General features: G+C 37.7%; 1 protein-coding gene and 1 non-coding gene across 2 annotated transcripts; both read right to left on the bottom strand.

Annotated features, from left to right (window-relative positions):
* Nucleotides 1-2,360: 2,360 nt before the first annotated feature.
* Nucleotides 2,361-3,385, bottom strand: LOC116098152 (vomeronasal type-1 receptor 100-like). The gene has a single exon (XM_031380864.1). It carries the CDS (start codon nt 3,348-3,350, stop codon nt 2,457-2,459), a length of 894 nt encoding a protein of 297 aa, XP_031236724.1. The 5' UTR covers nt 3,351-3,385; the 3' UTR covers nt 2,361-2,456.
* Nucleotides 3,386-10,798: 7,413 nt separating this feature from the next.
* On the bottom strand, nt 10,799-10,927 carry LOC116100177. The gene has a single exon (XR_004122521.1). It is a non-coding gene; the product is annotated as a small nucleolar RNA SNORA17 (small nucleolar RNA).
* Between the last annotated feature and the right edge of the window lie 3,609 nt (nt 10,928-14,536).

Genomic DNA, 14,536 nt, shown 5'->3' with positions numbered 1-14,536 from the left:
TGTAGTTGTAGCTCAGCTTTACTGGATCTTTGTCAGGCAGATATGCTGGCTTTATGACTTTCACTGTTTCCATTAGATGTAGCTGTTCCAGGAATCCCCAAACAACTCAGGCTATTGGTTGCTCATCACAAACTAACACTAAGGCCTTATTCTTGAAGACAAAACCTACACAATTCATTAAACATGGGTAATTCAAGCAATCTTCTTTCCCTGTTGCAAGTACTTTCTATATGTATTATGGTGGCATCAGTGCCAATGTTGAGACGTCACTCCTATGGACTAGTGTTCATGATACTGGAAAGTACTCTTCGTACTACCAAAGGAGAGAAAGCTAAGCATCATCTTAACTACCTAAAATCTACAGTGATAACCTGCCTCCGGGACAGGCTGATGCAATAGTAGCACAAAAATTTTGGGACTAGCCAGCCAATAACTGACTTGATTTAATGCATGCACTCTATGAGATGGAACCTATACCCAATACTGATTGGATAGCCAAGAATCTGAGTCTACATATGCCAGGAACTGAGGAGAAAACCAACACACCATTCTCCTAAGGGGACTTAGCATTAAATGGGTCTTAATGACATTCTGCTATTCTCTTCGATCTGTGTTGTATTTAGCTATTGTCAGAGAAGCTTCTCCAACACCAGAGACCCACACCCTGAAAATATGTAAATAGCATAAAACCTTGAAACACTTTGCCTTATATGGAATGTCTCAGTCAAATCTTTCCTCTCATGATTCAGGGAACTCTGTGGGAAAGGAGATGGAAAGACTATAAGAGCCAGAGGGGATAGAGGGCTACAAGGAAACAAAGCCTTCTATATAAAAAACTATGAACACAGATATAAACTCAGAGACTGAGGCAGCATGTAAAGGACCTATGGGGGTCTGCACAGATAGGGTTCTAGAGCAAAAAGGAGAAGTGGACACATACCCGATCCCTAACCCAGAAGCTATCTCTAACTGATTGATAGGCACTTGTAAATGAAAAGTTAGTTTTCTCCAAGGGAGTCTTACTAGGCAAACAAACCACTTATAAGGGTGGCCCCATGCCCTGCAGAAGACAGCCAACAGAAAATGAACTCAATGGCATCTTTGGAGGCTCTTTGCTTCATAAGATGGACTTATAGCAATCTTTTTGCCCTGTTTCAAGTACTTTCTATATGTATTATGGTGGCATCTGGTTTGGTGATTTTCTGAGATTCCTGTGTGTGTGAACTTATGCAGCTCTAGGTCTGTATGTGTTTCTTCTCCCCCTGCTTTTCTCTTTGATTTTTTTGTCCTATTCAGATTTGTTTGTTTTTGCTTCTTATTCTTGTTTATTTTATTATTATTAGTTAGATGCCTATTTGTTCTCTAAGAAGAGACAAAAAGAGTCTAGATCCAGATAAGAGGGGAGGTGGGAAGGAACTGGTACGGATTGGGGAGAGAAACACTAATCAGAATATATTGTATGAAAAAAGTTATTTTCAATAAAAATTAATGAGGGCATAGAGATTCAAATTGTAATTTCAGAGCTGGACAGGCAAAGAGAGGAGAATCCCTGGGAATACCATCCTGGCCTATTTGGCAAGTCTCATGTCACAATGAGAGATACTCAAAATACAAGGTAAATACCATATGAAGATAAGCTAAGGTTGTCGCCAAGCCTCCATACGCACATGCATATGCATCCTTGTACATACACATATACATACATACACAAAAAGCACATTGTATAACACATATGTATAGATAAACAGTTTTTATTTACCAATAATATTTTAATAATTGTAGATGAAATGAAGTGAAAATAAACAGAATCTATAACTCATAAGTAACACATTAAGTAAAAAAATGGAAAATCTAAATTCACATTATTTTATGACCCAGCAAAATTATAACTAGGGAACAGAATTGAAGCTACAATAGGATATTTAAACGGTTCTTAAATATTTAGAGTAAATTAAAATATATTCCAATGAAGCTTAAAAAATTACTCTCACCAAGGAGCATCTTTGAGTAACTTCAACATCAAGAGTTCAGCATCAAGATTTATGATATAAAGTAAAAATGAAAGAGTAAAAGAATTCATGTGGAAATATCAACTTATGGTGTACAATAAACTTAAAGAACTCTATACTTCTTGGCAGCAGAAATGTCAAAGAATATTTATGTGTGGTGCCACAAATTTTATTTAAATCATATAAAGAATCTTGTTTTGATACTTGAACCATTAAAGTTTAAGAAGAATATTTTTTAGGAAAAAAATGTTGGGGTTGCATCAGCATGGAGCCTTAAAACCTCTGTAACTCCAGTTCCAGAGGACCCCATGAGCTCTTCTGACTTCTCTGGGCACCAGGAATAGAAACATGCATACATGATGGCACAAAATTTATACTTATAAATAAAAGAAATAAATTTCTTTTTTTAAAGAAGAGAAAAATTACCTTCTTTAAAAAAATATGGTATCATTTTGACCTCAAGTTTTTCAGCACATTGATTATTCTCTTATCAGAACTAATTTGTACCAAAGGAGTAATTGTAGGATAGGCATTCATCACAAACATTTGAACAGTCAGGACAATTGGGTCATAAATCCATAACAGGATTGAAGTGAATGAGATGATGAAGTCCACCCAATACATGACCACAAAGAAAACTACCAGAAGCAAGATGGTCTGGGTGGCCCTTTTCTCAGGGGATGCTCTCAGGTGGCTGATGCTATGAAGATGCTTGCATTGCCTCTGATGTCTGCACAAGATAATCACCATGTATGTGCTTGTGGTCAGCATGACTCCTACAAGAAACACATCTCTGGACATTGCCACTGTTAACGTCAATCCTCTGATGATGTAGTTCATGGGGAAGAGAGAGCAGGATTTAGAGACCTTCATTTGGTGGGTCTTACTCACATTGGTAAAACGAGCAACATAGAAGAACCACCTACTACTGAATAACAAATTGAAGGACCAAAGATAGAAAAAAGCATAGATGATGTATTTTTGTACATCATGCTTAAACCTTGCCAGCAAAGAGGTACTGGGACTGATTGTAACAGCCTGGAACACACTCAGGAGGCAGGTGATGCAGATAGAGAGGCCTCTCATCACTCTGTTTATGTAAAAAGTTGTCTTACATTTGATGTCATTTCCAAATTTTAGTGACTCTAATATGTCTGCAAACAAAGTGTCCCCTCCAGTGAGGATCATCATTATGTGAATGAAGGTCAGTTGACAGGAGATCAGGTCCATGGGCTTAGGTCTTTGACCTAGGATTATGAAAGTATAGAAAAAAAGGAGAAACATATTGGCTAGGACTCCAAGTCCAGCTTGGAAATAAAGGACATTCTCAAATGAGGACATAAGTGAAAAGACTATTCATTGTAAAAGCTGAGAGGAAAAAAGGCAGAGAGGAAGCATATTTCACATATCTAGAAAAAATGATAGAATATGCATCTAACTTTTGATTATAGGCTCTATGTATTTATAATGTATATATGTTCTGTTTTACCTACTCATTATTGATATCCTGTGTCTATTACCTTTAATGTTCCAGACTGTACATCATAGCTTAAATTTCTATATGCTTTACATGTATCTCCTATACACATTTCACATTAAGGAAAATAGATGCATTCACAGTGATATCTATACAGAATGAACATTTGGTGTGCCCATATTGCATTTGAGCCTCATGCCTTAGAAAAATATTCCTATTGATTTAAATTGTGGCATTTTGTAATTATCACCTAAACCAGTAATGATGAGCATAGAATATTGATCACATTTTCACAACTCAACAAAAATCACATCATTCTGGGAAAAAACATCACAAAAGAAATCCAAAAAACTGAGGTGTGAGTTTCATAGTACATGATTTTAGTGTGCTCTATTTTGCAACTATCCATGTTTTAACTCATAATTCTAATGGAATCACAGTTTTAATTCATGATAGTCTCACTATTTTATCAGCAAAATGTCTTTCTCAATTCATCTGTTTTTACCACCAGAATTTGGAATGGATGACATATATACAGTTGGAGATCATTAATGTACTTTCCACACTCTATTAATAGTATAACAATTAATTATGGTCCTAAATGGTCGTCTGCTTCAGTTCCCATCTAATTTCAACCCTTTGGGAACTCCAAGTTTAAAGAACTAACTCATAGGTATCATGACAAACACTATTTTTCTCTTTGTTTTTGTGGGGGAAGGAAGAAAGTCATTAACAGTATGATCCATTATGGCTTTTCCAGCCATCTATGTTGTTAATTTACCCACCTCCTCCACCTTCTGTATTTATCTTCCTTAAACCTAAAAACCTTTCCATTTTTCCATTTTCCTTATCAGACCAATTGTATTCTGCTACTCCCCTTTAGTATCCTCCCAGCTTCTTCTAGATTTACCTCTCTCCCCCTTCCTAAAGAGTTTCCCTTTTCCATTTTCACAGTGAGAGCACTGGTATCACACAATTTCCCCCTTTCTTCTCCTCTTTCTTCTCCTTCAACCTCCCTAAGCACCCCTACCCAATCTCCTACTTTCCCATTTCCTTTATGAGATCACTTGTATTCTGCTGTTCTGCTGTTCTGCCATTCTCTTTTCTATTGCTTCCACGCCCTGGCCCCCAACCCCTAGCCCTATCCTGGCAATGGTCTTGTTTTACATCCCTGGTTTCTGTAGTTTCTACAGGCTACATGATCACAGTTGAAGATGTGATTCTTTACAATAAAAGAGAACATGTGACTGTAAGACAAGCATGTTAATTTTCAACACGTTATTATTACAAACATGAACTCACCGAAGATGATCATAGAGTGATTCTGTTTTGAAATTTCTGTTTTAAAGAGATTTCTTCCCATGAAGTGAAAATCAAGGGCCTCGGTGTTATGATACATCATCAATACCTATGGTGTTTATGCGACTTATTCGTCCTGGTTACCAAGATCAATTTAATATTGAATTAATTTAATTTAGTACTTTAAAGTCAGCTTTGTGATAGAGAAATAAAGATGACTATACTTTCTTGTGTTAAAAAGAGTGCCAAATTATATATTCAAGTTCACTTATATATTTCACATATATAGGTATATGCATGCATGTATAGAGACTATGCAGAAACTAGTGGGTGAGACCATCCGATAACATTTCCGTGTATATGATACCATGAATCACATATTTTATACTTACATAATTTTTAGCCCCAAAAGTTTAATCTATTAAAGGAATGGATTCATCCCAATTGCCAGAGTCAAACATTTGATTCTCTCACCAACATATATTTTTAGTAACTATATAGTGATGTTCTGTCTTTTAAAAGTTCCAGGATGAGAGCTAGGGAGATAGTTCAGTGGTTAAGAGCATTTTTTACTCTTGCAAATGACAGGACTTAGATTCTCTGATCTTCATCATAAGTTACACAACAAGAATTTGGGAAAAATATAAAAATATTCATTGAAAATGTGTGTGTGTGTGTGTGTGTGTGTGTGTGTGTGTGTGTAATTATTGGACTACTGGGCCTAAGAATAGATCAATAACAAAGTGTATGTTAAGACTGTGTTCATGAATAACAATAACACCTGAGTGAAAAATTGAGTTATATCATTATAAGTTCATGAAAATAAAATGAAATTTAAGGAAAATGGACAAAGTGGAGAATGTGTCCTCTGTTTTTTGGTTGAGTTAATGAGACCTGTAGGCTCTGTCTAGTGCACCAGTGAGTTACACAAACTGAAAATTCGGTAATAGTTTCAAACATAATATAATTTTTATATCATGTGGTTTTTGTGGTGTGACTACTCTGTGGCCAGTGACTTAATGACATTAACTGGCAGAATTTTGTTGCATTTTTAAACAATATTTTCAGAATTCTAAATTATCCATTTCTACTTTAATTCAATTTTTTCTGTATTATATGAGTGTGTGTGTGTGTTTGTGTGTGTGTGTGTGTGTGTGTGTGTGTGTGTGTGTGTGTGTGTGTGTTAGATAGGACTTCACCCTGTGGTTCAGACTGACTTTAATCAAACTCATAATGTTCCTGCCTTAGCCTTGAAAGTGCTGGGATCATAAGAGTGTGGCACCACATCTGCCTTCATTGTTGATTTGATTCTCTTATGTACATTACTAAATCATATTCTAGCAAAATAGAAGTGAATTTGTGATATTCAGTAGCTAAACTTAAATTTGTTGGCATTCTTTATGGGGTTTGTTATATTTTAGCAAGTAATTGTATTTGTAACTACTAGAGAAAACTGAGGATTTTTACTTTAAATAATTTGATCCTCCTGGAGAATTTCAAATATTTTCTCAGTGCTAATGGAAAACTTACTCATTATAGCATCATATCAACATTGCAAGGTTCAATTTAGAAAACAAAAAATATTAAAACTGAACTTATTAAATTTATTAAAATACCCAAAATACTGAAAATTCCAGTTTACATTTTTGTAAGGATAAATTTACAAAGATTCCATGAATAAGTGAGGTGAAGTATTCAGATCCTTCTGAGGTATCTAGAAATGATCATTTTATTAAAAGTAAATGCAATAGAAGAAACAAATCTATGTAAAAATATTAAATGTATTATATAATGTTAAAAACATCTTTTTTGGCTTTATAGGCCATGAGTTGAAACTTTCCTAAGAATTCTTAAGAATATGTAAATTTAGCAGACTAGAAAATTATTGATAAACACTGAATAAGTTATATTTATTGGATATTCCTAGCTTAAATTTCATATAAATAAATGAATATAGTCTGCTAATTTGAGAAAAGTAGTAAAATGAGAATATACAAAATACAATTTAAATGTATCTTAGCATTATAAATGTAGTCCTGCAAAGCAATGAATGTGTGTTCTCTGTTTTTCACCTTCTATTTCAAGTGTTTTGTGACAGGGATGGAAAACTAACACAATTGCTATTACCTAGGTAGAAACATGTCCTTAGAATTTTTAGAGTACACTGTCAAGATTTCCTAGTCAGATATACTGATTAAAATAGTGTACTTGGGGTTTCTTTTTACATAAGTGTACAGTTTTACAGTATATACCCATTGTAAAAAAATGATAGGTTTCATGACATTTTTATTTGATATATAATACCCATTGAGCATCTTCATCCTATGAGCCTTTCATAACTCTATTCAACTTTGTTCAGGGCCCTGTCCTCTTTCTAATAACCCCTTCTACTGTCATATGTATATGTATATATATATGTATATACACATATATATGTGTGTATGTGTGTATAATCATGAGATATTATATTTTCATATTAAGTGAAATGTGTGTTCTTTTATAAATCATTACACTGATATTTCCAAGTCTGTAGCGTTTGTTGTGTTTGTTTATGATACAGTATGGCTCAAAAGTAAAATTCTAAGCAGAGAATTCTCTAATCACTTATTATCGAAAACCCTGCTTCATTCTAACACTGGCTCACAGCTCTCACTATAATGAAGAATAAAAGAAACACTCACCCAGCTGGGCCTTTGATAAACATCCATGTGGAATGAGGCCCTGAGAAGTAGTTATAAGGAAGAAATGCCATCAGCTCATCTCCCTCCAGACAGATAATTATCATGTCACCTGGAAAAGTCAGTTTTGACCTTGACATTGTTACAATGTAGAACCATCAAATGGAAAAGTGAACTTCCCTAATTTTAGGAGAACAGTAGTGTAGGAACAGCTGAGCACTGGGTTTCCCATGTGTGAGATATTCTCTCCAGGCCATATGTGGGTTAAATGATCCCAGTCCTTGTGAACAAAACAAAAGTAACAATAATAATATCCCACTTAAAAAAGTAATAAAACATTTTAGCTTCCCCAAAGTATTTTCCCTTCTTCCAAAACATTCATGGAGGTCTCCATACTTACTTGACAGTGACTTCGGGTCTCACCTAGAAATTAACAGCTCTTCTGAAACAATTAAGATAGTGTTAACTCCTCCAAACACACTCAAGAAAAGTAGTCTTTCTTACAGAGCACACATAAGTGAGGCAATGTATTATCAGCAAAAATTCAATTTGGTGGCTGGGATGTGGCTCAGTTGGTAGAGTACATGCCTAGAAAGTATTGAGTATGTGGGACACTGTAAAAAACAAAAAAAGTACAAAAAAACCCCACAAACTTTCAAATTATAGGTACAAGTAAGAGAGAAGTATTCCATGTCAAATAGCAAGGCCAGATCTCCAAAAAGATAACAGAAGTAAACTGCCCCTCATTAAGAAAGACAAACCCAGAGAAACACAGGAGTAAACAATACGGGGGGGGGGGGAGAAAAGAAAATTTCCATGTTATCTCATAGTTAAACTAAATATACAGAACAAAAAAGTGTATTAAAAGCTGCAAGAGAGTAACAGCGAATCACAAATGGAGGAAAAACTCACCAAAAGAACAGCTGATTTTTCAAGAGAAAACTTTAAAGCTAGAAGAGCCTGAAGCAATATTTCCCAAGTCTTAAATAACATCCCATCTAAAATGATATACCCAGAAAAATGACTACCATGATTGAGGGAGAAAGAAAAAATTTCTACATTAACAGCATAAAAAATAAATTCAACAAATCATCCTACAGGAAAATACATGGAACATTATTTTGGCCTGAAAAGAGGAATAATGAAAGCAGAGACAGTGGAAACAATATAAAACTATAATTATTAAAACAATGAATACCATAGAGTACATAACTCCAAAAATCAACATCATGACCAGAGGTCACACACACGCATTTTAATAATAATTTAAGCATGAATGGCCTCCACCCAAAAATTACAGAGTGACTGAAAGGATCAGGAAACCCTCTGCTTGCTGCCTACATGAAACACATCATAGTTTTAAACACTTTGTTGAGGTAAAATAATGGGCAAAAGTACTTCAATTAAATGGAACCAGAAAGAAAGTAAGAGGCACTATCCAAACATCTGGCGAAATGGACTTTGCCCTAAAGCTAATTAGATGAGATGAAGAAGGACACTTCATTCTAATCAAGGAAACAGTGAACGAATAAGAAACTACTACTGTAAACATATATACACCAAACTCAGGGATACCTAATTTCTTTTCTGTTAATTATTTGTGAACTTCACATCATGTACCAGAACTCCTTTCCTCTTGTACTGGCCCTTCACTCTTGCAACCTCCCTCCCGACAAAGAAAAATAATCTGATGATGGAATCTGTAGTGTGTCACGGTTGTCCCACCATATTCACTTTTGTCCACACTTCTTTCTTACAAATTTCATTGCAATGACTCGTTGCCCTGGTAGGAGGCCTCTGACTTCCACTCCTCTATCAGTACTGGATCCTCTCTGGGACTCCTGTCAGATATCCTGTTGTTGCCCTGTGTCATGGAGATCCTGTAGTTTGCCTTTGTAGAAATGGCACTTTGGCACTTCATACACGGTGGTAGTTCATCGATAGGGTAGATGTTTAGGCAGGTCAATTCAAAAGCCTTCATCTGGGCCTGAGAGGTATCTGAGCTTGTCAGCCTGCTGACTCACATGCTCATTCCCTTGTGGCCAGATCATCCACAAACCCTGCCACCAGGGCCAGCTATATGCTGCTGCCAAGGTGAGGTGCAGGACTTGCTTTCTCAAGTGTTGCAGCATGTGAAGGGCAGGGATAGCTCTCCTGGTCTCATGATACTGTCGGGGGTGGGGGGGGGTGGGGGGATGGGGGGAGGCAACTTTCCCACTCACCTCTGGTGGTAAGGGCAAAAGAGAGAGGAGGGGATCTCTTCTTTGTTGAAGCCACTGTACAGGAGACAAGAGACAGGACCAGCTCTCCCACACCCAAGCCCTCAGGGCCAACTCTCTCATTAAGTCCCACATCCTAGGTTAACTCTATTGTGCTGCCCAGGTGAGGTGCAGGGACAGATGGAAGGACAAGTCCAGCTCTCCTGCTTTCATGATCCCAGAGCCAGAATTCCTGCCTGCCATAGGTGGTAAAGGGAGAGGGGGAAGAAGGGTAACTCACCCTGGTCCAAGCCATCAGAGGGAGATGAGTGGTAGGGTCAGTTCTCCCACACCCTCTCAATTGCAACTCCCGAAGTGTGCAGGGAACTCTCTGGAGTAGGCTGGCTAGGGGCAAAGAAAGCTCTCTTGCTCTCATGCCTTTAGGGCCATTTCTCTCAGGAAGACCAGGTAAGGGGTGGGGCCAGTTCTTCACAGTCCTCACACATCAACATATCCCTAGAGGCAGTCCAGACCTAGGATATCCTCCTGCACTTTGGTGGTAACAGACCACTGCTGCAGGGCAACAGACCCAGACACCACCCCTACCCCACACCCGCCAGTGTCAGCACAGGCCAAGACCTCGTCATGGTCCCAGGTGGCATCACTGGCTACTCATATCAGGCTGTTTTTTTTTTTTTCTTTTTTAAACTAACATTGAATTCTGTCTTTCTTAGTTGTGCTCACATCTTTCTGTTCCTCTTTCTCTTCTATTACTCTATCACTTACTTGCTCTTCTTAGTGATGTCCAGAGTCTGAACATTTGAGTATTTCAGGAGTGATCTTAGGAGTCTTATGCCCTGTTAGCCCTCTAACATTAGGCATTATGCATTATGGTGGAGGGCAGAGTCATCTTGAGCATTGTCTCCCCTCCTTCCCCAGGTCTGGGCAGTGCAAGACTGGTGTTCATCTCAGGCTAGCTCCCTTTCTGGGCATCATAGACCAGACTGGGTTCTTCTAGCAGGTCTCTGGCTAGTCCCAGCCTGACTGGTGCCAGAGTGGTTGTTGTCTTAGGCTAGCTCCCTGTCCAAGCACCCTGGTACCAGAATGATGATGGTCTCAAGCTCTGTTTTTTCAGAGAATGTTAGGCTACTAATCATTCACATGTCCATATGTGCGAACACTGAGGACAGATAAAGCGTCTTCTCTGCCACCTACTGACGCACCTGTGACACAGCAGCCACAATTGCAATGCTTCTATTGGGCAGGGGTATTAAAAGACACAGATTAACATCAACCCATTAATTGTAGATGATTTTAATACCCAACTTTCTCCAATAGACAGGTCATCTGGACAAAAATAAATAGAAACACCAAATAAATAGATGATATTACAATCAAATGTATTTAACAGGTACCTACAGAATATTCTAATCAAACATCAAAGAATACAAATTTTACTCTGCAGCAATAGGCACTTTTCTAAATTAGAACAAATCCTAAAATGAAAAACAAATCATTAAAAATCAAAGTTTGAAATTGCTCATTGTATCCAATTTGACCACATTGCAATAAAATGTAATATTTACAGCAAAGAAATCTCTAGTAAGTAAAATCACTCTAGAGATTAAACATCACATAATAAAATGATGATGGTGTCCAAAAAGGAATCAATAGAGAAATTAAAAACTTCCTATAACTAAGTAAAAATGAAAATAATAAGACAAAACCTCTGGGATACATTGAAAGCAGTCCTATGAGGAAAATTTATAGCTCTAAGTGTCTACATTAAAAATAAAAGCAAACAGCACAAATAAATGACATGATTACATAACTCAAAACATTGGTAAAAACCAAATACAACCTAGTTGATAGCAAGAAATAACAATAAAAGTAGAAATCAATAACACAGAAGCAAAGAAAACACTACAAAGAATGAATAAATGTAATTGAAGGCATTTGGCTGAACTAACCAAGATAGATAGATAGATAGATGGATAGAACCAAACAACACAGTCAGAAATGAACAAATAGGAAACTATTATAAGAGACACAAAAGGAATTCAGGCTATTGTAAGAGGATATTTTTAAAACATGTACTCCAGTAAACAGGAAAATCTGAAGGACCTGTATGACTTTTTAGATTCTGTCAAATCACAAAATCAAACCAAGATTTTAACAATCTAAACAGGCCAATAACAAATGAGGAGACAAGTAATAATAAAAGCCTTCCAGCCAAGGAAATTCTAGGACCAATAAATTCACAGCAGAATGTCTACCAGACATTCAAAGAAAGTCTAGAGCCCATCCTTCTCATACTATTTTTTTTTTAAAAAAACACAAAGAAACATAAGGAACACTCTCAAGCTACTTTTACAAAGGCAGTGTAACTTTAAAACCAAAACCAAGTAAGACTCAACAAAAAAGGAAACCTACAGGCTGATATCCCTGAGGAGAATGGACTAGCTAAATAGATAAAATAGTTACAAACAGAACACAGGCATACATTAAAAGGAAAAGAAAAGTCTACCCATGATCATTCTATATTTCTCTCTAAAATGCAGGGATGGCTCAACAATACAACATAATAAGTGTAATAAACCACATAAATGCACAAAAGCCACATGATCAACTCAATAAATTCAGAAAAAGCCTTTGAAAAATATAATATGCAATTGCTAGGTAGTCAAGTCCTGTGAAGACACCCTATCCTGAGCCATCCCAGATTTGCTGTACTCAGAGGAGTTGGTAAGAACCCTAACGAAGTCCCACAGCTGCTGCTGGGAGTCTAGAGGACTTGGGACCCATCACCCCCCAAAACTCCTGTGCTCTGAATACCAATCCCCTTTTGTGCGGTCCTTTCTGCTGGGATAGACTCCTCTCCTGAAGACACCATATCCTGAGCCACTCCAGGAGATCTGCTGCACTCAGGGCATCTGACATGACAGCTTGAGATATCCTGGGAAATCCACTGCACTCAGGGGTAACTGGCATCCCAGGAGATCTGCTGCCCACAGGGCAACTGAGCAACTGATCACCAGCTTGTCTGCTCCCTTGAAGACACCACAGCTGAAAGGTATTCCAGGAATTCCTCTGTACACAGGGCAACTGGACAACAGACACCACAGTCTGAAGACCTCCCAGGGGAACTGTGGCATGCAGGGCAACTGACCCAACAAACTGAAAGCCTCCTTGGAGTTCTACTGCACAGAGGGAAACAGAAACCACTCTCCAGAGGTCCCCTATAGAATAACTTCACACAGCAAAACAGCTTGATTGCTCCTCTGAAGACCCAACAGTCTGAAGGCCTCCCAGGAGATATACTTCAGCCATGGCAACAGATCAATCAGCAGCTTCTCTGCTCTTCTGAAGAGCCCCCAATTGGAAGGCCCCACAGGTGGTCTGCTACAGCCAGGGCTTCAGGCCTACCAGGAAACCTGAAGCAACCCAGGGACAAAAGAGGCAGACTCCAGACAGAATCACCCAGACCAGCAAACACCAGGAATAACCAGATAATGAAAGCCAAGCACAATACCATAAGCAGCAGAAGCCAATATGGCTTCTGGGCATCATCGGGACCCAGTGCTTCCACCACAGCAAGCCCTGAATACACCAACACAGCTGAAAATCAGGAAGCTGACCTAAAATCCTATCTCATGAAGATAATAGAGTTCTTTAGGAAGGATATAAATAACTCATTGAAAGAAATATAGGAAAACACAGGTAAACAGGTAGAAGCCCTTAAAGAGGAAACAAATAAATCCCTTAAAGAAATACAAGAAAACATAGCCAAACAGGTGAAGGAATTGAATAAAGCAGCCCAAGACCTAAAAGTGGAAGTAGAAACAATAAAGAACACACAAATGAAGGCAAACCTAGAAATGGAAAACCTAGGAAAGAGGTCAGGAATTGCAGATGTAAGTATCACCAACAGAATATAAGAGATAGAAGAGAGAATCTCAGATGTAGAAGATATTGTAGAAGAGATGGAAACAACTGTCAATGAAAATGCAAATATAAAGTCTCCTAACCCCAAACATCCAGGAAGTTCAGGACATAATGAAAATTGGAATAGAGAAGAACAAAGATTCCCAACTCAAAGGACCTGAAAACGTCTTCAACAAAATCATAGAAGAAAACTTCCCCAACTTAAAGAAAGAGATGACCATAAAGGTACAAGAAGCCTACAGAACACCAAATAAATGGAACCAGAAAAGAAAATTCTCTCATCACATAATAATTAAAATATGAAATGCACAGAACAAAGAAAGAATATTAAAAGCTACAAGGGAAAAGGGCCAAGTAACATACAAAGGTAGACCTATCATAATTACACCAGACTTCTCAATAGAGACACTAAAAGCCAGAAGAGCCTGGTCAGAGGTCAAGCAGACTCTAAGAGAACACAAATGCCAGCCTAGGCTACTATATCCAGCGAACGTCTCAATCAACATAGATAGAGAAACCAAAATATTCCAGGACAAAACCAAATTCAAACAATATCTATCTATCAGTCCAATCCTACAGAGGATCCTAGAAGGAAAACTCCAACAGAAGGAAGGCACTTACACAGAAGAAAAGACAAGATATTAAACATCCTTCCACAAAGCCAAAAGGAAAGAATCACAAGCACACAAAGCCACCTACAAAACCAAACATAACAGGAACCAAGAGTATTCTGTCTTTTTTTTTTTAAAGATTTATTTATTTATTATATGTAAGTACACTGTAGCTGTCTTCAGATGCACCAGAAGAGGGCGTCAGAACTCATTACGGGTGGTTGTGAGCCACCCGTAATGTGTGGTTGCTAGGATTTGAACTCATGACCTTCTGAAGAGCAGTCGGTGCTCTTACCCGCTGAGCCATCTCACCAGCCCG

Source organism: Mastomys coucha, unplaced genomic scaffold (genome assembly GCF_008632895.1).
Source record: "Mastomys coucha isolate ucsf_1 unplaced genomic scaffold, UCSF_Mcou_1 pScaffold20, whole genome shotgun sequence".
NCBI classification, from domain to species: domain Eukaryota; kingdom Metazoa; phylum Chordata; class Mammalia; order Rodentia; family Muridae; genus Mastomys; species Mastomys coucha.
The sequence above is the reverse complement of the archived record's forward strand: the minus strand, read 5'-3'. Positions and strand labels throughout refer to the sequence as shown.

Coding starts and splice junctions, on each gene's coding strand:
- LOC116098152 (XM_031380864.1), bottom strand. CDS start 3,350: ATGTCCTCATTTGAGAATGTCCTTTATTTCCAAGCTGGACTTGGAGTC.